The following is a 25,103-nucleotide window of genomic DNA, read 5'->3' as shown; positions in this document are numbered from 1 at the left end:
TCCAAACATGTTTTTTTGGCTTACGCACACTTCTTGGTGCTGTGACTTAATGCCTGTAACGCCTTATTTTGAAGGTCATGTATGAACAGTATTTAACAGATTTTGGTCACTGACCTCGCGTCTGTCACATTGTGGTGAAAGTTATATATGAGGAATATGGTTGGTCATCGAGAAAATCTTCTAAATTGAAACCCATTCCAAAGGACTCTTAAAAAAAATTGAAATTACTGTCTGTACTGCGCTAGGTTCAGTACCAGGACTCCACTCTCCCAAGCTACACTGACACTGGGGCTCTTTCTGGACTGGCCGATGCTACCCAAAGAGTTTGTTTTATTTTTCTCTGGGTAGAACTTTGGGAGGATAAATATTAGTTGGGAGCACACAAGTCTGGGTAGATCCGCCCATGCAAGGGAGGAGGCACAACTAACATGACTAAACACCTTTGCCTGCAAGGTATACAAATTAACGAGTATAAAGTATTTGACGTGTTGCACAAGCATCACACGCAAACTTTCCTACTTCCTTCTCATCAACACCCACCCTGCAGCTCTCTTAACTGTAAATACTTTCAGTGTTACTGTGTTGTTTGTTCAGCGGGTTTCGTTATTACAGTTACACGGCGTTGAATAAAAAAATGAATTATTGAATCATTTAATTTAATAACAGCAACTGCTTGAAATTAATTCCCAGGTTCCTTGAACCTAAGTCAGTTGTGACTATAAGGATGACTTGTGTAAAGTTATGTTAAAGTAAAAGTTTTTGTAAAATAAGCATGTGAAATATTTTGACCCCGCACTAAAGAATCGGAATCGTTAAGAATCGGAATTGATATGCAGATTCGGAATCAGACTCGGAATCGTTAAAAGTGAAACGATACCCAACCGTAATCAGCAGGGATTTCCATGGCTGACACAATCATTCACTTGGATTCTGGGTGAAACTAATTACAATTCGGTGGTCACAGCTCAAGATCACCATCACCTCACAAAACATATTTTTGGGCCATAAATCAAGAATTCAAGGAATAAATACTATATAAAATACACGCTTTAAAATTCTTTACTACATCTTACACAAATCTGTACAGACATGGATGACTGCCTTTGACAATTTGAGGCAAAGCAGTAATTAAATAGTTTTTCAGATGAAAGGTTTCTATGTGTGTTTGTAAAAGAATAAATGCTTCATGTTTGAATATTCAAATCGAATTCTCCTTTAATGCTGGCTTGCTGAGAGTTAGTGCAGAATACAATGTTTCCTTATCTATGTACACTGAATTTAAAGCTAGAGACAGCTTTCTGAGATGAAGTCCACCAACACTAATAATTTGCGTCATCCTCTTAACCACAATTAGAACCACATTCCTTGAGCCTTTTTCCAAAGTTGGCTGCTGAAGATGCTCCAGTCTGAACAGGATAAAGAACTGCTACTTTTTCACAGGTAGACGAAGGAGGTGTTGCTCCCAAGGCCTCCTAGGTCTCATGGCATTCTCACTGTCGGACAATTAATATTAATTTGCCTGAATATGAAAACAGCCAGAAGTGCTTGGTGAATAGTTGGCTGCTACTCTGCCAATCCCGCTCCACCTGTCTGGCTACAGATACATCAGCATTTCCTCTTCCTATTCTCTGGGCCTTTTTCTCGTGGGTTTGTGACACTGATCAGGGGGGTTGGAGCACTGCTGAGCTGAACAGTGCTGACAAAGCCAAAAGGCTCTGCACTTCAGGCTCCGGAGTGGCTGGATCGATGTAGCACCATCACCGTGGCCTGGGGGAACGGCTGCCACCATCCCTCATACTGCACTGGATGTCCTCATCTACCTCTCTGTCACCCCTCTGCCCGCGGCGCGGCACCAAATTTATGCACAGCAGACAGCCCGAGTCCAGGCATACGTTGTAGGTTAGCAAGCCACAGTGCATGGCATTAGCATTGCTGTTGGATAGCTTGGTTAGGCTCAGTGTCTGACGCTGTCATCGTTTGGAGAGCTTAACACCTACAACGCCTTGAAGCTGCCAAGACACTCAAATTCAGACGTAGATTTGGCATGAAAAGGAAACCCCAGCAATTAATGTGATATTTGAAGGCCTGGAGCTGTGATCACTGCACGGCTGACTCTGTTGAACACATTCCTTCACCACAAACTTTGTTTACATGGTGATATGTGGGTTTAAATATACTTTGCACACTTGCATCCATTGCTTGATATTTTCATACAAGCACACACATTGTGTTCTGTTTATAAAAAAGAATAGAGAAGTCTGCGTGAATGAGACAAGGCCAAACACCAGGCGAGTTCTTCCAGGTGGTGGGAACATCACTCCCTGCTAAGTGCTAAGAACATTATCATGCGATGAAAAACGACATATTTTAACACTGACATTTTATTTATCCTGGCACACACACATCCTGCAGCATTTACATATATATGTGATTTGTCAACATTTCCTCATATTTGCAGATGCTGTTAAACTGCTAATTTAATAATCCCGCTTTGGGAAACAGGCCCTTGGTGTGCATTTGTGTTGTGTTTTCAGTTCTGCTATTTCTGGCTGGGTCTTAGAAAGCTCCCAAAGCTTTTGCTCAAGTGAAAACAAATTTACGCCAATCTCTCCAGGGCCCCAGACTAGATTTTAGAAGCGGTTTGCCAGTCTGGCAACGAGCCCTCAGCTTTTGGGTGCCAAATAGACAGAATGGATGGTGTATTTTAATTGTTTGTATTTGGAGTGGGAGATAATGGTTCAGTGTAATTATAGCCTATATTAAAGTCATGAAAACTGACACCAAGAACGATTAGACATATTTGACTTAATACTAATTACTTTTTGCTTCTTTTGCTGTTGTTTGTGTTGCAGACAAATACAAAGATAGCTCATGGTTTCAAGCCCAAATATTCTGCAGCCTAACATTCAAAACTGGTGACAATCTGTTGACTTGAATTATCGCAGGAAACAAATTATGTTTCAGTCAGCGTAGCATTTGCATACTGCTGTAATTAACCCTCTGAACATTGACATGTGTGCTTACTGTGATCTCCTTTCTAGGAATATCTTCAAATTATAAATCTGTAAGTGTGTTATGAATGAGTTTTCACCAAATACTTAACAACACATAAAACATACTGATTCAAGCATTTTTAAACATAGAAAAAGATTTATCTTAACACTGCGTTATTGAGCTTTGTTCATTCTTCAGCTTTTGAGATTTAACAGGATCATGCAAATAACAATCTCCCATGGACAGACAAGGGAAATCCCCTGGCACTACCACTTGTTATCTCATTTTGCACCACACTAATTAATGCAACATAATCGTTATTTCTAGCTAATAATGTGATGAGGAGTTAGACAGACGCCTTAGCTTTCTGGCATGAAAATAATGAATGTTCTATAGCCATTAATGTTTTTTATTTAAGTTAGATTTAAACAGGATCAAAGATATAAAAAAAAGATGGGGGCTGCCCGTGGGACGTCAAAGTTAATCAAAAATGTGTCTGTAAAACAAAAGATTGGGGTATTTTTTTGACAAGATATCAGTTTGAAAGATTGCCTGAAAGGAAGAGGAGCATAAGCACTGAGCTCTTAGATGAAGATGTGGATGGTGCCAGGCCGCAAAGAATAACTTCAAAAGCGCTTTCTTCATGCAATAAACTGATAACAAAACACGCACAGACAAGTAAAGAATTACACAATCAGCCAAAAGAAAATATACAAAGAAAGAACCACAAAAACTAATTAAAAATCACATGTTATGAACTGGTGGGTGTTCAGTGAACGAGAGACATAAACACAGATCCAGCTAAACTGAAATGTGTGTGTGTGTGTGTTTGTGTGTGTGGCAGATGACAGCTGATCACACGAGTGGGCCCGAAGCATAGAGAGTCAGAAATGCCCTGTATAATAGCTTTCATAGTAACAAAGTTTACAATAATGATTATGATACAATATAGAAAATAATATTATACTCATTCCTCAAAACATGCCATATGAATGTGCAGCATGGAAGAGTTATCTTAGACTATTTGATCCCAATATATCAAAAAAGAATAATTTTAATTGTAATTTGTAATTGTATAGCAATGCTAATAGTTTAACACATTTTATCCTAAATTGATGATAAATGAAAACAACAAATACACAGTAATAATTAATCATAAATAGTCACCGCTTCAACAACTGCACTAATTACAGCAGTTAATAAAATGTGACACCAGGGGAAAGCTTAATTTTTGCGGGGGAGTCCCTTGATTAAAGCGACCAAATTAAAAAACCAAAGCAAAAACATATCCAACGTAGCTACAGTTATTCCGTGGCTCTGTAAGAAGATGATGAGAAAATGAAAAAGAAATGAAAAAGGAAGTAATATTGGAAATAGTGGAAAGAAAAAAGTAAACAATGTAATATAAAGGATGGTTTACGGGAGCAAAGCGGAGGAAAAGAAAGTGAGGAGATGGGAGGGGGGGGGGTGTGTCTTAATGTGTATGTTGGTTGTGTTTGTACGTTTTTATGCCAGATTAAAAATCTGTTGGTAAATGTGTCTGTGTGTGAAGTAGACTGGTAAAAAGAGGCATTCAATGAAATTAATCCACAAATTATTAATTCAGGGTATGGATGACTATTAAAGCCGATCATTTTAACATTGATATGTATTCGATCAATACATGTTTTCAGAGTGTTATATTGAATATGTTTTCTAAACGATGACCATATGAAAGGAGAGCATTCTACTGGATGTGATGTGTGGGTTTATGTTGGATTTGTCTCCCAGTGAGTAGAGTAGAGGAGATTTAGTGGGATATATGCTGTAATATGACCAGTTCTCTCTTATCTCTCTAACAAGCACTCATGGTGGAGCCATTCATCCTGCACCACGTTCATTTTCATCCCTGATCAATCAGCTGTCAACACGTCCCGCTGCAATCCCAAATGCACGGCAGCGCCAACATTCAACTTTGCCCTAAAAGACAACACGTAAACCGCTTCCATTACAGTATAAGCCAGCTGCTTAAGAAGGGACATTAAGTCCATTCCCATTATTTGTAGCAGTTACTCGTCACACCCGTTCTCGCCTGATAACCCAAACAGCCCGATTCCTTATAGATTAATGACTTGTCTCAAGCTAATGTATTTTTATCACAAGGTCATGAGTGATGTATTATCAGTTAATGAGAAATACAGAAATGTGTGGTGTGAGCGAGGGAGGGCAGGAGGTAAACACACACTGAGAGACACACTCATTTGACCTTTCAGAAGGGTTTTGTCTGGCCTGCGGTGAGTTGTCCTGCAGTGATAAGAATAATGGTTTCGGCAGCATCGGCCCGCAGAGACTGACCTCCCATTCCCTCCTGGTAGATAGTTGAGCAGAGAGGTCCAGCCGCTCCTATTGTGCCTCCTACATCTCCAGCAGACAATGAGGCTTAGTGCCGCCCACTTAAGGGAGAGGCATATGCTCGTATCAAGGACCACTGCAGATGTCTCTGATAACTGTCACTAGGGAGCTTGGATAGCAAATGCTAGGAGGCACACAGTGATGGAGGGACCATGACACTCTGTATTACATTATTTATAAATCATACAACATGGAAAATGTCTTTGGTGGCTGGAAATACTTAACAGCATGTTCATGGAGTGATGTATTGTACCATTCGGCTGATGGGCTTTTGAGGCGTGTTGGATTTCTCCATTGAGTGTTGTGCAAAAAAAGCACAGTAGGAGCCCGCTGATATTTTTCATTATTTCATTTCACTTGAGGTCTGAGCTTCACTTGAAGCAGCGAATGAATGTGAAAGGGTCCTTGTTGAAATATTCCTGTCCCTATCTCTGTGATCGCAGCGTTTACACAGTGTTAGGCAATGGAGGACATCAAACGTGCTAAAAAGGAAAAGTGTAAAAATGTTAGGTGCACATGTATTAGTCATGTTTTAATTGATTTTCTGGAACAGGCCAGGGCGGCTTCAAAGCAAATAGCTGTTGAAAGAAACTCAGATTTGTTTTTTTAAGCGAGGGCTGCACTCTCAAAAGCAGTTTTTGTACTTTCAAGTACCTGCACATAGACAAGCTCAAACTGGGATTTAAACTGTTATGTACTGTACAGTGATAATAAATAATAAATAAAGCACGTGAGGCACTGTTCTGACCTGGTGTTCACATCTGTCCTGAGGGATCTGATGACAAGTTCACAGCTCCTAGTTTATCTGTTCACACCTGGCATTAAAATGTGTCCTGAATATGCCTCTTGTTACCTTTTGTTATCTGATCTCGCTTCCCTGCCCTATATGCAAATAAACATGCATGCCATTTCTGTTTTAGAGAGAGAGAGAGAGAGAGAGAGAGAGAGAGAGAGAGAGAGAGAGAGAGAGAGAGAGAGAGAGAGAGAGAGAGAGAGAGAGAGAGGAGTCAAGCGGTTCTGAAAGAATCAATGAGTTGTGTGCAGTTCTGTAGTGTGATCAGAGACTTAGAACGAGTGTTGATATTGTGCCCACAAACAAATCAATGAATGTGTGCTGAGAAGCATAAAAATAGGTTTGATTCGTTGATAAACTGTAGAGGTCAGCTGAGTAGGCGGCTCTTCAAATGAAGAATGTGGCCCACCTCCGAATGTGATCTGACCGAACACATCTCAGGATTCATTCAGGACGGATGTTAATATCAGGTATGAACAGGGTCTTAAAGCTGCACTACTCTATTCTTTATATTGATTTACATTTTGTGTCATTCACCTCACTGTTTGGTTGCATGACCCAAGTCCTTACTATTGGGTTTCAGTCTTAATGCCCCCTCCAATCTCCCAAAAAAACACATCTGACAAAGTCACAGCACACCACCTTTTCAACACCAAACAACAGAGGGATAATAGTGACTAACTCGTGAACATAGTGGAACATTTAGCAGCTAAGACACTGGATATTTCCTAGGAGTTAAGACTAAAACGGATCTAAAAAAATAAGATTAGTAGCTCTACTTCAAACTGCAGTTGTTGCTTCATCTCTGCTGGATGTGTGCATTAGCAACACTTGCTTGTATTGTTGTTATGTAGGCCCAGCCCCCTACTCCAAGTGACCATAAATTATACAAGGATTACTAATTATTTCACATATGTGATTGTTTAGTCCTTTCTATTTTCATTTAATTCCTTTTAGCTTTGTCTTATGAAATCTGGTCGTACTTCCACCATTCCTCTAACTGTCTTTTTATTGGTTTGACACTAAATGTATAATGTTTTCTGCTACAGCCTGAAGCACAAATGCATCGATTGCTGTTTTACTGTCTTTAGCTGAAGAACCAATTACCTTCATAGTGACGGCATCAGCACCCGGCTCACAACAGTTTGTCCCTGCACTCCATGTACCCGTGCTCCTCAGAAGAATCTCATATACTCTCCAGCAACCAACCTAGAAACACTTTCTTGTGCTGCGTGATAATAATGTCACCAATTACTCCATAGTTTCAGATGGCAGGAATTTGACTTATCAATCACTTCAACACCACTCCCATTACATTTTCCCATCTCAGAGTTTCCCTCCTTTCATCAGGTGAGTGGTAAGGCAAAGATCACTCATTAAACAGGATGAAGATGCCCAAATAAAGAGTAAGCAAAAGGACGCAGTGAAGCAGGTGTGTGATGGAAGTCGGTGTAGCTGACCTCTGAGATGGCCTTGATCTCCTCCTAGAGAAAATATGGACCAGTGTTGTCCCTGGTCTCGCGGCCTGGAGACTAATGGCTGGCCGTGGCCTATCACTTGCCCCAGGGGGCTTTGGAGTAGAGACAGGATTAGAGGGAAATGGATGAGAGCAGCGGATAATGAAGGAGATCCGTCTTAAGTCTAATCATTGGCTTTAGAAGACATGATCTGGGCAGGAGAGCGGGAGAAGATAAGGGCTGCGTTTCTTGTTGTGATTACACCTTTTATCGGGATTGAAAGTCCAATATGTTTCCATTGTCAGAGGCTCAACGCGCTGTTTTATTCAGTCAAAGAAAACAAGCCGCTCATCGATTTACATAAATGTAATGAAAGTGTAGTTCCACTAGACTCGGATAAGACACCTCATTATTGATACAAAGTGATATCGTACAAATTCAGCATTGCGGTTCTGTCCGGCCTCTGTTGGCCTAAATTAATCTGTCAGGCATAACAGATATTTCTGTTCCTGTCTAAGTGTATATTTGTAATCCTAATTAGAGCAACTGTGGTGGAATCAAATCAAGATGCTGAACACAGCGGCTAAACAATCATCGGGGAAGGATGCAAACACTTTTATGCTAATGACGGAAGGAGCGGAGAAAAAGGATGGAGAGGAGAGAAAAATAGAGAGAGAAGAAAGGACTGCTGGTCAGCTCCGTCGGTGATGGAGAGTGACAGTCGAGAGAGAGAGAGAGAGAGATAAAATGAGACAACAGAAGAGGAGGAGGGGGAGAAAATTAAAAGCTGATTACCTTGTGAGTGAGTCTTTGGTGTCTCTGAGGAGCGCGGGGGGGAGGAAGCCTGTTTTTAGTTTTAAAGTATTTATTAAGGCCACTTCCCAGGGTAATCAAGCCAGGCTAAATATAACCGGCTACAGTCATAAACACTGGACACAGGCTGAAGACTGCCTCATGTACTGGAACTGGGCTCATTTAGTCACTCAGCCAAAATGTCTCTCCCATTATACTCAGGTTGTTTCTGCACCAGAACACTTACTGTAATAAAAAAAGTGTTATTTTAGACATTGAGAGATTAAATGGTCTCAAATTGTAATTTTGCTCATAAAATCTGAAGTTTTCTCTCCACATTGTGCGATATGCGATATATATGGAGCAATGGGATTCATCGCAGAAAAAATAAAAAAAACTTACTTGTGGAATAATGGGTTTTCATTACAGTCATTATACGGTTGAGTGAGCGTCACAGATATTTCCCAGAAGCCGCTTTTGTCCCTTGATCCTTGCCCCTAGTTTGCTCACATTCCCCTATTTGTCACTTGGCCCAGCTGAGGTCCCATCATCTCGCTTTCGGCTATGTGAAATTATTATATTGTACTGGGAGATAACAGACAGCGTGTAGCCTTGAGGCAGTCTCTCCGCTTCACCTCCTTAAAAAAGACATTGCTGTGATAAAGCGTGGCTTCTTCTCTGCTCGCGCTCAATCGAAGGGAAAGCCTTGAAGGCAAGGTCTGGTGAGTGGGAGCCAGATGAAGGAAATAAAAGAAAGAATCGGTTGATATGTTTGTTTACTTGCTGTGTCTCTAAAAGGAACATTTCTCATTACCGTTCAGAGAAGGGCCACCAGTTAAATCGGGGGGGGATTGGAGGTGTTGCTGACATGATGTGATTTTCTGCAGAGGACGGATATTGATTAGGAGCCAGATATCACTGACTCGGCGTTGTCTGGAATTAGTGGGTGGCTGCTGCTGGGGCGGTCAGCCAAAAGGCATGCAAGAAAAAGGAAAGAAAAACAGGGACAGTGTATATTCATTGAAGTTCACCACACAGCACACATGAAATGAATACATATTGAGTTGTAAATAACTAGTTGTAAATAACTCTTCCTTTAAAAGTTTTGGTCATTGTGCCACTGTAGATGAAACAGTGTGACATTTTCATATCAAAATTATAGTGACCATTTGTATCAGTATTATCATGGTACTGTGAACATTTATTTATAGTGTTTTCTATATTTTATTTTATGAAAATTAATCATTACTTTTATATTTAAAAAAACACAATATCAAATATTTAACTGTAATAATATGGGAAACAGGATTTTTTAACACTGAATACATCTCCTAATGTAGGTTTGAATTAACACAACCTGAAATAAGTAAACTGAATCTCCAAAGTTGTGCATATTGTTTTCTCAGAAGTCTTTGTATTTTTCTTGATGTTGAAGCAAATGTTTCTCAACCAGGATATTCAGGTACATACCAGAGACACATCATTTCAGTCATAGAACCAGCTTGCCCAGGTCACTCCTGATGTGACCTTAAAGTTACAGCCAGTGTGGCTAGGGTAGAAATATGTTTTTGTTACAGTATAAACCTGAAACTAAGAATCAGTGTGTATTTGTGACCTTGGAGGTGACAAAGTCCTTGTTTCTACATAGGGAGCAGTTCCTTATGAACGGAACCTTTCATAGTATACCTCTTTCAAACAAATTACCGTATTTGTGCTGAGGGACAGAGTGATTGTCCTCCAACCAGAAGTTTGGCTGTTCAATTCTCAGTCTAACCCATCTGCATGCCGAAGTGCCCTTGGGCAAGATACTGAACCCCTAAATGGCTCTTAGATGTTGAATGCACTAATTGTAAATTACTTTGGATAAAAGCGTCTTGACAAATTACATGTAATTTTTTTAAATGCAGGTAAACCCTCTAAAAAAGGGCCCCCTGGTCTGGAAATGGATCTGAATAGAATATATGGAGACAATCTTACCAAAGTAGAGTCAGTCAAGCATCTCGTAAAACAAAGTTACATATATCTTACACAGCTTTTTTAGAGGCCAACATTCTCTGATCACACACGAATAGTTTAAAATACATCATGTATTTGACACAGAGGCCCATTACTGTAGTTTCAGGTTGGTGCTCTGTGCCCCAACACCAGAGAGAGAGGATCTGTATCCAAAGATCATTGTGAGATACACATGGTAAAATGATAACTTCCACTTCCAACTAGTTTACCATTTCCAGGAGAAGAGTTGGCCTCTCAGACTTCCCCCCCGGTGCGTCATGAGAAACTCTCTCACCTCGCAGTCTTGCCACATTAGCGTGTTCACCTGGCTGTCTCCTTTCCTTCACAGCCAATTGGAGTCAGAGGCGATAAAAACCTGTGTCTCCTGTGGAGTCATTTGACCAGGAGGTGAATGTTGATTAAATCCATTCCCATTAGAGACAAAAAACAGATGTTTGTGGGTTTTTTTCACCAGTGGAAAAGGGTTTTAAGATCGCCATGTTTCTACAATTGCCAAAATGAGACAAACCCAGCTCAGGCTCTAGGGAGGGCCTTACATGCATTTTGTGTTACCTGAAGATGACTGTGTGTTAACCTACACACTTGGACTGTAAGGGGTGAGGCGAGGGGAGACAGTTGGTCGTTGTCTGCAACCTCACTGCAAGATGATGCTAAATTCTACACACTGGGCATTTAAAAAGAATTGATCCTGATAGCACGTATCGAGACCCACTTGTGCCCCCTAGCTGTGGTACTCTTAGGAGATAACAAATTCATAAACAAGAACCACAAACACACACACACACACACACACACATACACACACACACACACACACACAGGCACTCACAGTACACACGTCCACACAGAGGGGAGAAAAGCTCCTGGGCTGAATGGTGGTGTATTAATCACACTGACGCCTGGCACTGCGATCTGTGACCCAGTCTTTTAATTGCATCCGCTCTGCTTTGCTCCCTCTCTCCCTCTTTATCTTGCCTCTTTCCCCTTTCTCATTCCTCAAGCTTCCTCATGCCTGCGCCCATGAGAGCGGGCTAATGCAGAGATAAGAGCAAGGGGCCGGGGATGTGCAGAACCCGAGTGCTCCGCCAATAAGTGGCCCGGCCAAAACTCACAGGACAGCAAATGCAGCACATTAACACAGTGAGGATCAAGCTTTAAAGTGGAGCCGCGCTTCCTGTGCAATGGGGTTGAAGTGTGAGTGATGTGTTGTGCACAGACAAACAAATGTCTGCGGAGACATTTTTTATAAACTATTGAAATACCATGACAACCTTTGAACAGCCCACACAGCATCATGTATTCATCCGGTTTACAAACATCTGCAGTGTAAAGACTCTCTGCGTCCTGACAGGCTCTAACGCGGGAGCTCTTCCTCTGTACTCTACCTGCACAGGAAGGGCGGGGGGGTGAGAGAGGGAAAACAGAGGTGTGATGGCGGAGGGAGAACGGTGGCCACATGGTTTTGACAGAGCACTAACAATGTGACAAGTTTCCATTCAGCCCAGTAAGTGAAGCGGCCCCGGGTAACAAGCGTGTGGTGTAGAGAACGTGGAACATGAGCGCTGACACACACACGATGCAGGTTGACAGCACCTTGTCTTCCCACGCACACGCACACGCTGCTCGGAGGGCGCAGGGAGTCCATGACACCCATTCCCATTTATACATCAGCTGTAATAATTGTATATGCAAAGAGCTCGTGTCACACACTCCCACTCCAATGTCCCCATCCTCTCTCACGTTGTCTCTTTATCTCTCGTACTCGGGCTGCCTTGCATACATGAGCACACACAGCGACACACACGAACACACACAAACACACACACACACACACACACACACACACACACACACACACACACACACACTTGAGTCGCAGTGGTTTCCCTTTTTGTGGGGCCGAGCTGTCAGAGGAAACTGTGTGGGCTTTTGTTAAAACAGAGAACTGCAGAGGCAGAGAAATCATTTCCGACTGCGGCAAAAAAAAAAAAAAAAAACCTTTTTAGGAAAGTCACATTGTACCTGCAGTTTTTTAAAAACAGCAGCATGTAAATTGAATTAGTTATAAGCATTCCTGTGGGGGCACAGTGGGCTGGATTTCAGAGGACTTTCAAGGGTTTGGGATGTACTGCATGGGGGGGCCCCCAGGTTCGACTACAGATTCACAAGATGCTGCACTTCATAGTTATGATAAGTGAGGATGTCAGAAAATGGATTTTACATCCTCACTTGCCAGCCGCCCATTCCACTGTAGCTATACTTCACCACCTACTGTGTAAAGTGTAAACTTTTCCCATTTCTTTTGCCTCTCCTTAGTGAAAATATTATGAAAGCTCAAATGTCTCCTTGAAGCGATCTTGGTTTTTGCTAGAATGTCCCTGTCAGGTGAAGACTTTCCACTCTGAGTCTTTTTTCACATTAGTACTTACAGTAGAGTATTACACCCACTGGTTTGAATCCTTGTAAGTGTTTGGCATCCAATCTGAAAACTGTTTCTCTAGGTCTTAAAAACCTGGCATTATGGGGATGGAACTCTGGTGTTTTGTTTCATGTGGGATTTAATTCCCTTAGTTTGCAAATTATACTTCACTATCTCATTTCTCTGAGCTACTTCTGATGTAGTTTATCTGTGAAAAAAGATTCAGCCTATTGCAAGTGATATTGTTATCATTGTACTCAAAAACAAATGCTTGAGCTTCTCAGCATTTTAGCTTTCCTTCTTAATGGTTAAACCACTGCTGCAGTTTATAATAAAACACAATTTATCTGGGTGATAACCAGAACTTTAACGAATCCCACAATTCAAAGTCATATTATTATATGTCAGTGCTTCTTTAACTGGGCATCGTGGAAAAAAACAGAAAAATAATACAAATATCTCAAGACGAAAAAGAGGTGCCACTTGTAGAAGATGCAGACGAAGATGTCAGCTTGGAAAGAAGATGAGATTTAGGGCAGACGCCAGTGTTTAGTGCTGTATGCAAAGATGTGGTTTACCAGAGGAATTTACCTTTGTGTCCTGCCATGTTCTACCCAAGGAGTCACCCCAGGCCTGAATGTTCTGAACACTTTCCTGTGGCTGTGACCGTGTCTGACCTTGACAATCTCCTGCTGGGTTCCTCATGATCTCTGAAAACAGCTCAAGTTAAATATACATGACTTATGTTGGGTAAATGAACACAGAGCGAGCTGCTGGTGCTGGTGCTTTGACTTTATGAAGGCTGAGGAACATTGCTGCATACGCACATATCAGTCCAAAGTAAAGTCAGTCCCGGTCGTGTTGCTGCTGAGACATTTCACGGCTCTTCACAGCCTCTTACATATGTTCTGTATCTGAGCGGTGCATGTTTACTTGTCAGTGGGCTCCATGCTGCTGTCTGTCACATCCTCAGCCTGGCACAAATACTGTTATTTGCAAATTGTGTGGGTGGCGTTGATTTTTCTGTTGGCTTGAGGGAAGCAGGGGGGGGGGGGGGGGCGGGGAGGGGATGTTTATTTAGCACCGTGCCACAAGTGCGATGAATGGCACTAAAACAAAAGGAGCTCCCTACATGTGCTCAGTCTCATCTATTTACCAGCTCCACTAATTTTAAACCCACTGACACTTAACTTAAACTTTTCTTCACAACTGTGTCAGCTCTTTAGCTACGGATTGTTCGCGGTCTATATTTAGCTGCCGTAGCTTTATTTATAAACCCTCCAAATCACAGAAACCAAGCATTTTGCAACTCATTAAAAACAGAGCAGATCAGGAGGAGAAGCGATGAACACAAGATGAGAAAATGCAGAATAAAAGCATGAATCATAAAAGAGAGGTCTCAGTTAGAATAGTAAAAAACGGTTGTTACATGAAAGCACATCTAAATAAAAACATCAGCTAAATCATAGAATCACTTCTAGCTATAAAGTGTAACTGACGTGATCCTGACCTCTGTTGCGATCTCTTCTTTTTTTTGTCCTCTTGTCGCTATACTGTGCCATTTTCTCAGCTCACTTTTACAGCTTATCTGGCTTGGCCATCGGCTCAGACTGGCTGTCCTAGTTTGCATGGGGGACAAAGTGCCTCAGTCTGCAGGGATTAGGAGGAGGAGAAGGAGGAGGAGGATAGATGAGGACAGGTGCATGGGGAGGGTTAAACAGGGAGGAAATAAGGACAGAAAGAAACGGAGGAGCTGAAGCCGAGAGAAGCCGGTCAGGGAGACGGGGCGGTGACAGGAGGAGGAGAGGGGAGGTGTGCCCGGTCGACAGGTGAACACGGCATGGGCGGATGCAGCGGGATGAGGGAGGCCGGCTCCATGAGGCTGCACAAAGCAGACAGTTACAACCTGCCATCTGCATTATGCCCATGTAATATTTCCATACAAGAGCTGCTTTGGCTTCCTCCAGGGTATTGTTGTGGATCTACAAGCAGGATGAGACAAAAGGCAGAAGCGTGTCAGTGTATAAGTGTTTGTGTGTGTGCATCTGTGTGTGTGTGTGTGTGTGTGTGTGTGGAGGACTCGGTGGTCGGCGGTCACGGCTGCTTGCCTGCTCTGTTGTAGCCGTGTCGGTGCTGCACTGTAGCCTATCTGTTGGACAGCATGTTCTCTGCCGTATGAGTCCAGAGAAGAGCAGCCGAGCAGAATGACACCAGCCTCAGCAGTCTGCCAAGCACCGCTGTGGATGGCAGGACACACTCTGGCACACAGAGACACAACACACACACACACACACACACACACACACACACACACACACACACACACACACACACACACACACACACACACACAGGAGCATTCACACTCATATTCACTCAGATAATCTTATCAAGGAACACACATAGTCAGAGTCTCACACAAACGCACATTTTCGCATATCTAGACTACACAATAGAAGAACAGAATGCATATGCATTAAACATAGAAGCACACACACACACACCCTCATGTATACATGCCTTCAGAGGGCATAACATTGACTTAGATTAACCATAGTAATTCACCATGGTTACTACTTGCCCAAACACTCCCCCTAACGTTAACCTAACATTAAAACATGTCTTCACCTTAAAATACAATGATTTATATTATGGAGACCTGCTTTTGTCTCCATAATTTGAAAATAATTTTAAAACAGATTTGATGTCCCCAAAACATGAGTATTTCCTGGACCACAAACATGTGCGTGCACACACACATACACACACTGTGTGGTGGTTGAATATCCCTGATATTTTGCGCATCAAGGTAAAGCTTAGGGGCACACGCACACTTTCAGACATCCATATAGGAAGTAGGAAAAAGAAGGAAATTCACCTTTGATTCAGAAGGTTGTTCTCATTACCAGCAAGGCACAACATCTCATTATTTTTACACACATGTTAGCTTAAGGCTTCAAGGTCATGTAAACTTGAGCAGCGCAGCAGAAATATCAACCCAAGCTTGTTATTATCAATTAAGAAACACTTCTAAGATCAGACACCTGCTAATTTAAAAAAAGCTTTTATATCATCATGCCTGGAAAACTGCAGGTAACTCTCTTTTTATCTGCTTAAATTCCTCCTCAGCCACTCAACTGCAACTTATCCAGATCTCTGCAGCCAGATTATTAACTAAATCTAGGAGATTTACATCACCTCGGTTTTGGCTTCACTGCACTGGCACCCCATTCAATTAGATTCGATTTTAAAGTTGTAATAATCACCTTCGTGGCCATCCATACTCTTGCCCCAGAATATGATAAAAAGCTTTAGACTCTGTACAACCCAACCAGGCCCCTAAAATCAGCTGATCAAGATGTATTTAGCTGTCCCATCGACCTAACGGAGGTCCCTCTTCTCTGGAACAGCCTCGGCTCAGAGTGAGATCTGCAGACTCCACTCTCTGATGACTCACCTCTACTAGATGACCCACACTTAAGAATGTTTTTGTTTATTTGTTTATTTAGAAGGATCCCCATTAGCTCTACCCTAAGACAGAGCTACTTTTAGTGGGGTCCACATTTAAGATATACATACAGATATCAAACATTTGAAACATACATTACAATACCAATATCAAACATTTAAAACATACGTTAAATTACAAATATCAAGAGTTAAAATACATTAAAATAATGATCATACAATTTTATATTACAGATATCAAAAATTAACCTAGTGGTTATGCAATTTTACCTTTGTCATGATATAAAACACTGATTTATCCAATTCCATAGAATGTCTTATCTCTATTATTAGATATTGTCTATTTTTTATGTGTTTGACTTTTTATCGTTACGTTTTTTTGTCTTCATAAATCAAGATGTTACCTGTGATCAAATCATTTCTGTACTTAAATGAGCTTTTATATAAATACAGAATATATTCGCTTCATATTATATTATCTTTTCTAATTGCAGTGCACCTTACTATTTCCTTCTTTTTAACTCAGTTCTTGAAACACATTTAATATGTTTATTTATATTCATTTTTTGGCCAAAAATCTCTTATTTCATCCTTTTTTATTTATGACTTTATGTACTTGTGTATTTGTCCAAAATGCTTATTTTGTATATCTTATACGGAGGTTTCATAGGTTGCTGATTTGTACTCTCCTTTTACTTGGAAAGTTTGTTTTCAGTTAGAAACTTGTTGAAAGAAGCTAACTTTGACTAACAGTCTATGGAGAGGCCTAACCATAGCTTTGGTTATGACTTAAGGCTCAGTGGGTCTATTGGCTTTGAGGTGTTCAAATAAAAAATATGTTCAAAGCTTTTTTTTGACAAATAAGATATAGTTATAAAAGATGGCTGGTGAATGAAGCTGCCTGTAGATGTCTGTCAGCAGACTGAGATGTCCTTGTGTCAGTGTCAGACTTTATCATTGAATCTGAGCAGCTATAAATACCGTCTGTAATAAGATGTGCACCGACAAATGAATACAGACGCTATACCATGTGTCGGGTTGTGAAATTATTATATGTAGAACCCTGGCTTGCCCTCCGTCTGAAGAGCTGACCAGGAGGTTAAGTCCAGTGGCAGCATTGATTTGAAGCTGCGGTAAAATATGGATGTGATTTTCTTGATTATGACATAGTTGAAGGACTGTGGGTTTACTGACCTTCAGGGCCGTCAGCTCAGAAAATGCCCGAGAGCCTCGTCTTTGTTTATTCATTTCGAGATCAATTTTTCATACAAAGGGGAGCTGCAGTTTGCCAAGCGTAAGATGACAAAATAAATGACATGCAGTGCAGAACAATAACAGGAAATAAACTCAGATTAGTTATGAACGGTGTCACTGTTTCAATCTCTGTGATGCGACAGCAGTGAATAAACTCCACGACATTGTTTTACATTATCTCTCCTTGTCTTATAACTCTGGGTTTTTTAAGGAAGTTAAAATTGTTCCAATTAGTGTTAAGTCTTATAAATCAATTTTTTTTTGCATACCACAGTATCTGCTGCTTATCTGCCGCATTCGTTTATCCCACCATCTCCCTCTCCCAGACACACGCGCATCTCTTTCAGTATCTAGTCCCAGCGTCTCCTTCTCCTGCTTTCATCTCCGTTTAGCAGCGTGTCAGATGAGATCCCAGCACCTGATTTGAATGTGCTTTGTTAACAGGATTTTTAATGAATAGCAGAGCCCTTTATGAATACTTCAGCACTAAATATGTGTGTCAGGAATCGGGGTCAGGGTCCCAGACTCTTGTGGGTGCTATTGGTAAACGGAGAGCCGTCCTCTTACAAAGACTTTGCACAGCGGCGTGCAGACCACCTCAGTTCCCATGCCAACTGGCAGCTCCGCAGCACGCCAGGCAGCAGACAGTCCCACGGAGACCTCGCCGGTTTTTATAGCAGAATTACCATCAGACCTGCTTATTCTAAAATGTTTAGTGCGGTCATCCCTCCAAGCCCATTATGTGCCATTTTTGGTTTCACTGACGAAACACGTCCTCTTAAAGGCAGGGCCCATATTGTCATAGCTTTCACCTCTCTGCTTGCCAGACGTCTGATACTACTCTTATGGAAGGAGCAAACACCCCCCACATTCAGTAGATGGATTAGAGACATCATGTATTTCTTGAAACTGGAGAAAATCAGATATACTCTGAAAGGTTCCATACAGAGCTTTGAGAGAACCTGGACCCCCTTTTTGTCGTACTATGAGAGCATACAAAGCCCACTACAAGAGGAAGATTAGATGGCAACCCCCCCCCCCCCCTCCTTTTATTTTTTATTTCTTTTAAAATTATATTTACCTATTTACTGATTTATTCTGTTTAATTATTTTATTTTATTTTATTTTTTCGTCTCTTTAATTAATTTCCCTCTTTCTTTCTTTTCTTTTCTTTGTCTTGCAGCAGTGATGTATGCAATTGTATTGTATTGTATTATAATAATTTAATATGCCTATATACATATATATATATATACATTCTATGTACTTCTGCTGCATGGGGTAGGCTGGCCGGGGGTGGGTGGGTAGTATTGTGGGTAGGGGTATATCCATTAGATTTGTGTTTATAATTGTATAATTGTACTGTGTACCCAAAGAAAACCAATAAAAAAAAAATGTTAAACATAGAATTACCATCAGACCTAATAGATGTGAGGAAGACACTTTCCCAAACTGGTTGTACTTTGACCTCAGTCCTACACGTATGTGCACGCAGGCAGGAGCACGCACACGCATGCGCACACGCCCTGTTTCTCCAGCTGCGCCACAAGAGAGCTCTCTCTAAGTGACAACAATTAGCCTGCTCAGTTCAGGCTAATTGAAGTCATTTGCATAATACATGCCTGCCATCACAATTCATCTGTGGACAATTCAAGCAGGTCTGTGTCATGCTGTCTCAACCCTAATGTTAACCCCCCCCCCCTCCTCCTCCCCCACGCCTGGATAAATGATCCCCAAAGGAAGAACCATAATGTGGCACAAGGCTTATCACTCACATGAGGACGTCCTCCGCAGGGCTGCGGTTTATTTTTTTTTTTTGAAAATGAAAATATGGATTGCGTTTGCCAACACAGGCAGATGCGCACATTGTCAAAACTGTGTTTACCATCCATCCCATTACGCACGCAATTACTCAGAGGTTGAAAACAAGTGGCCTCATTTGTGCGACGCTAAGCTGCACTGGCTGAGGAGATCTAATTCTTTATTAGCCCGTTGTTTGGGACCGTCTCTTGACAGGATGGTGGGCCATGAATTAAATAGATGGCTTGATAAAAAGCTGGCTTTGCAGAATTTCGTCATGCTGGATTTTTGGGAGAGAATCATCATAAGAGGAGATCTGCTGCTTCTGTGTGTCTTTTTTTTTGGCATCAGCCAGAGTTTGTGAGATGAGATCAGAGCACATGTAGAGAGAGACAAGGGGTGGCGTGTTGTGATGTCATTGCATCATGCTTTGACTCATAAGATAATGATTCATTGAGTGTTGATCAAATTTGGCAAGGGGATGAAAGGATTTTCCAAACGATCGTGTCTGAGAGTCTGTTTTGTTTGGTGTAATGGTGCATTCATGTCAGCTGTCACTGGAGGATCTGCACTGATGCACTCAGAAGTCTCTCTCTCTCTCTCTCTCTCTCTCTCTCTCTCTCTCTCTCTCTCTCTCTCTCTCTCTCTCTCTATCTCTCTCTCTCGTCCAAACCCTTCAGTGTAAAGACATCAGACATCCCATGCCCCCTGTACCCAAACCGCCCTCCCACACTTTTAATACAGACACATGTGTGACTTCACTCTGGAATCAGGAATAGCAGTTTGTGTGTGTGTGTGCACGAGCAAACATGAGATTCCTCACACCCCTCTCTCTCTTTTGTCTCAGTCAACCAGAAATTTTCAAATGTCATTCAACACTGTGCTCCATGTGCTTGGCAGCAAAGCATGGAAGCGCCACTGGCCCAGTCAGCCTAACATGCTTTAGACCTTCTTTTCATGGTTTTGCCTGGAGAAGCCAAGGGAAATTCTGTTTTGACATCGCTATCCGTCTAGTTTGGGGGAAAGAATGATTTGAGAAAGAAGTAGCACCACCCACCCACCCACCCCCCCTCCTCCCTCGCATGTATCCTGGTTCAGGAACAGATAAGTAGTTTGTTTTGCCAAAGACGTCAAAGCGGGGAATCACAGCTGACAGACGAGGGGATGAGATATTTCGAGATACGTCTTGATGGATGCGGGTTAATCTTAAGCCTGCCAGATGTGTCAAGGATTTGCGAATACCTCATGGAGTAAATCTCACTGTGCTGCTCTCTGATTTTGTCCCCCCCCCCCTTGCCCTTTTTCTCTGCAGTGAGGTTCGAGGATTGCCAGCGCAGCAGAGAGGTGGGCTTTGTCAGCAGCGACCCCAACTTCAGTGTGAGACCTGACGGGGAGGTGTATGCAGAGCAGGAAGTGGCCAACCTGTCAGAGCCCGTCCAGTTCATGGTGACGGCCCGGGGGCTCCATGACCCACACATCTGGGAGACCACCGTTAAGCTGGCCTTGGCTGGACACCCCCATTCCCTACCACTTTCAAAGGTAATTAGACTTGATGTAACTCAATGAATACTGCTGTACATCACAGGGGTAAAGTGACGGAAGTTATTTATTCATGATCAAATAACTCAATTTTATTAAGTAGGTGTCTACCCTTAAAATGTCTGTTTTACCATCATTGGAAATTATCTTAACTCATCTGGCCTTTGTCTCAAAAAACATTCCAGTTAAAGGTGACAGCAGTATTTCGCTTTAATTATCCAGGCAGCAGCGACCCGCTATATTCTATAATTTGTCCTGCCATGATTTCACGATGAACCAAATTATTTGTGACACTTCTCATATAAACGTAATAGATCTCTAACCTGCCGTTTTGCTGGAATGCTGCATTGTATCGCAGTGTGCAGCGCCACCGCCTGCAGGCTCGAGCGGCCGTCCGTAAAGTTTTTATTGTCCAAACAGTCAGACTTCATAGTTTCAGCTGCAGTTTGTGAGTGAACCCGCAAGTGGCAGCGATGCAGTTCTCTCTCTCACAGGAGAACATAGCTAATTTTGGATCTGGTTCCTGATTGGCTAAGTACCGCATTTATAAAGCTCTGGCATCTTATTATTCTTCTTGCTCATTTTTTGTAAGCAAAGGACAAACTAGAAGACATTAAGGCAGCAGGCAGCTCATTTTTAGTGAGCGCTGATTGCTGGTTAAAATGACAAACACCAGCATAAAAGGCTTCTGTCAGCTGTAGCAAATTAGTATTTACTCCACAATGGCTAAAATAATGTTTTTTTGCTGTTGTCTGGTTAATGTGCTCTCTGCGTGGCTACTCAGCCACAGATCATCTTACTAATTGCATCGTGTCCAGATGCATATTATATCAATATTTAAAGATGATCAGCTTAATAATTCTGCATCAGGACGTCAGTGTTTGGATCAGTTAGTAATACGTAGGTAACACCTGTTACTTTAGTGTGTGATATACAACATTAACACAGTATCATCTGCTGTATCATCACATTATTTGTAGATTTAAATATTTAAAAACTTGGTGGCCAATTAAAAGTGTTTCTGCCTAATCAGCCAACAAATGATGATCACAGATCCTTGCTTTTGACTTTTTTCTACTTGTAAATGTTGAAAGTGAAAACTAATTATGTTTGATAAGAAATTATTCAAAGAGGATTTAGATTTGATGAGAAGAGTTTGAAACTGGATTTGGCTTCAGTACACAGCTATTAAAACCCATTTTTTTCCTTCTGATTAGACATGCTTCAATTTTTGGTGCGAAAAAAAGAGATCTTCATAAACAAATTAAATATGAAGTGGGTGAAATGTAATGAAGCAAAATCATCTGAACAGTAACACTGACTATTCTCAGAGTCCTTCCTTTCATATAACAGTAAGGACACTTTTCCCTGTGTCTCCCTGATGTACATACAGCACATGGACAGTAGTTACAGTCTGTCTTTACACCTGAGAGCGTCTCTCCCTGGAAATTGCTAAGACAAGTTACAAACGTTACATGTTTCCAAACAATCGACTCCATGTAAGCAGGTCTAAGGTCCAAGAAAATTTTAAAACACTGGGGTTGTTATGTGAAATCAGTATTTCTATAGTCTTTTGATATAGTTACGTTCAAACAACACATTTAAGTGCTAAGCATCACTATAAGATGCATTGTTTCTTTGCATGTTACGAGAGAGACATGAAATATATGACATATGAGACATAACATTGTTTCTCTACCAAGGCTCTATTAGCTAACAGGCTACAAAAGTACACAAGGTGAACAGTATATAACCACTGTTAGTGACTACACTACCAGGCTGCACTTTGTTGAGGGACAAACCCATTACCAGTTTTCCTGCACTACTTGTTGAACACCACTGGGCTTAATGTTCACTCACGTTTATAGTCATGACAAAAAAAACAGGACTTGTGTAGCTAAAGCAATTGCAGCGTAGGGATTGAAATTCTGCTCACTCCTCGCAGTGCAATAATGGAGACTGGGAAATAATTGACATTGATTGAGCTAATGTTCCACTCCGACGGAGTCTGCGAGGACCAGGTGATGTAGTTTGGGCGTATAATTATGTTCCTCCACATTGTGGAGAGAGAAAGATTCAATAATCGAACAAGAAATAAATGTGTTTTTTTCTAATCACATGGAAATTTGAAAACCAGCTTTAACACGTACAGTAGAGTATGCCATTTTTCAAGAACACTGTGTTCCTGTCATCTTTCTCTGCCCTCAGATAAATAGGTACGGCTGTAGAATTTACAGTTCCAGTCTCCTGAGTGGAAAATTGCTAATACTCCCTGAGGAGGAAATTATAATAAATACTTGTTTCATTAAGAGCAGAGTCATTAAGGATGTAATGATTGGAATTTATTGTAAAGACAACAGGAAAATGGAACATCTATTTAAAGGACCAAATAAAAACCACTTTGATTGTGATTGATTCAATTTATATATTGATTATATCTGGTGATTGGATCATATTGTACAGTCCACCATTGAAAGTATTAAAACTACATGAAATAAAGGATATTTTCTGTGACAGCCTCCACAGACTAATTAAATTACCAGTTTTGTCATTACTGACATCAACGAGGCATGACTGGGAGTGGGAAGGGTGACATTTATAAGTGATTATAGTTATATTGTAGACTTCTTATTTAGTTTATTTATAGTTTAACATGTTCTACTCTGCAGAGTTGAATTTAATCAAAATTCAAATAACAAGCCTCAACATTGAAGGAATAAAATGACTCCAAACAGAGCTGCAGATAGAGAAGTTCCGATAAACACTTCTCTTTTACGCGTCGCCATTTTACTTATGAAACTTTCCAGTGTGAAATACTGCCAAACTGCCAATACTTAACCTAGCTCTAGCCAACGGCAAAAATCATTTATTCTTTGACGATCTGAAAACAATACTTGCCAGTGGCAGAACAGCGAAACTGTACTTGGAGAGTTGAAGAATAAATTATTTCTTGTAAAAATTATTTGCCGTTTTATCTGGAAACTAAGAAACTTTAAAAACATCGGATCGGTAAAGACTCGTGCACTCATCGATGCCTGAACTGGCATTTTCAGATGCAGGTATCGAAACATCTCTTGTAGCAGAGTCTCTGTCCTGCTGTCAAACTCTCCTACAGACAAAGCTTTGTTGGTTCTGTTCCCGGCAGCCGCCCCTGTTTTACTCCTTCAGTGTGAATGTTTGTTGATCGATAAAACACATATATAACAACATATTTTCCCTCTAAAGCTTGAAGGTTATTTGTATAATTGCCCATACGTGTCACACGAGCACCAACATATTGGTCCAAAGCATAATGCTTCATTGGTCACAATTTAGGAGAGACAGCAAAGCAGCTAGTTAGCTTCCCTACAGTCTGCAGGTTGGTACTCTCTCTCCTCCTTTCCTGCTTAATGCTTCTGTCATGTAAATATATCGTATAACGGCTAGAACAAATGTCTAATAAGGTAAAATGGTAAAATTATGACTTAAATATAAAAGGTCACAGATAAACTTTATTAAACGTCTGCCCTACATGCAGTACATTTATTATATGATCCTGGACAGACTGGTAGGTAAAGGATTATAGCTGCAAGGCAGTAATTCTAGTTCGTCTTTGATATATAGTTTAACATAATAACCTGTTAATGTGCTGGTTAATCCAATGATGTTGCTTGATTCCTGGGAATTCAAATGAAAACAGTGTTATCAGTGAAGTGCAGTGTTTTTAAACAGTCTGGCCCATTTTCCTTCTCCAGTGCGATGAACGTAAACAGAGATGGGTCGTTGTTATCTAAGCTCATCTCTTTGTTCTGAAAGGCAGAAGTTATTTCAGAGAGGAGGTTATCATAATCGCATCACCTAGCCGCAACGTATCTCTGCGTAATCAGCAGGGCAACAGCAGCGGAGAATATAAACAGCAAAGGATTTCCCCTTCTTCCCAATGGCGATTAAAAGAATAGCAACTCATTTTACTCACTGGCTCTGTGCAGCGACGGATAATGTGAACAGAGAGACGCTGCACTGTAACACTTTCTGTGCTCGGCTCAAATCTGCTCGGATAAACTGTCAGCAACACAGTTTCTACTGCTTTGTTGTACAGCACCAGTGAGAGTGCACTGATTAGCTTTTAATAACTGGCTTACTTTCTCACATTTCTGCTTTAGTAGCAGAAATTAGCATACTTGGCATGTGCTCCGTGGAC

The 25,103-nt window shown here is 41.2% G+C and overlaps 1 protein-coding gene across 1 annotated transcript in view; it reads left to right on the top strand.

Annotated features, from left to right (window-relative positions):
• The first annotated feature begins 19,166 nt into the window (after window positions 1-19,166).
• The window catches only part of LOC133000357 (cadherin-4-like), a 76,831-nt gene continuing 70,894 nt past the window's right edge, over window positions 19,167-25,103 (top strand). The window contains exons 1-2 of the mRNA XM_061070273.1: window positions 19,167-19,186; window positions 20,701-20,923. Of these exons, the coding sequence (XP_060926256.1) occupies window positions 20,828-20,923 (96 nt within the window). The 5' untranslated portion in view covers window positions 19,167-19,186; window positions 20,701-20,827. The remainder of the gene's footprint in view (window positions 19,187-20,700; window positions 20,924-25,103) is intronic.

This window comes from Limanda limanda, chromosome 4, assembly GCF_963576545.1.
Source record: "Limanda limanda chromosome 4, fLimLim1.1, whole genome shotgun sequence".
Lineage (NCBI taxonomy): Eukaryota > Metazoa > Chordata > Actinopteri > Pleuronectiformes > Pleuronectidae > Limanda > Limanda limanda.
This window is presented reverse-complemented; position numbering and strand designations above follow the sequence as displayed.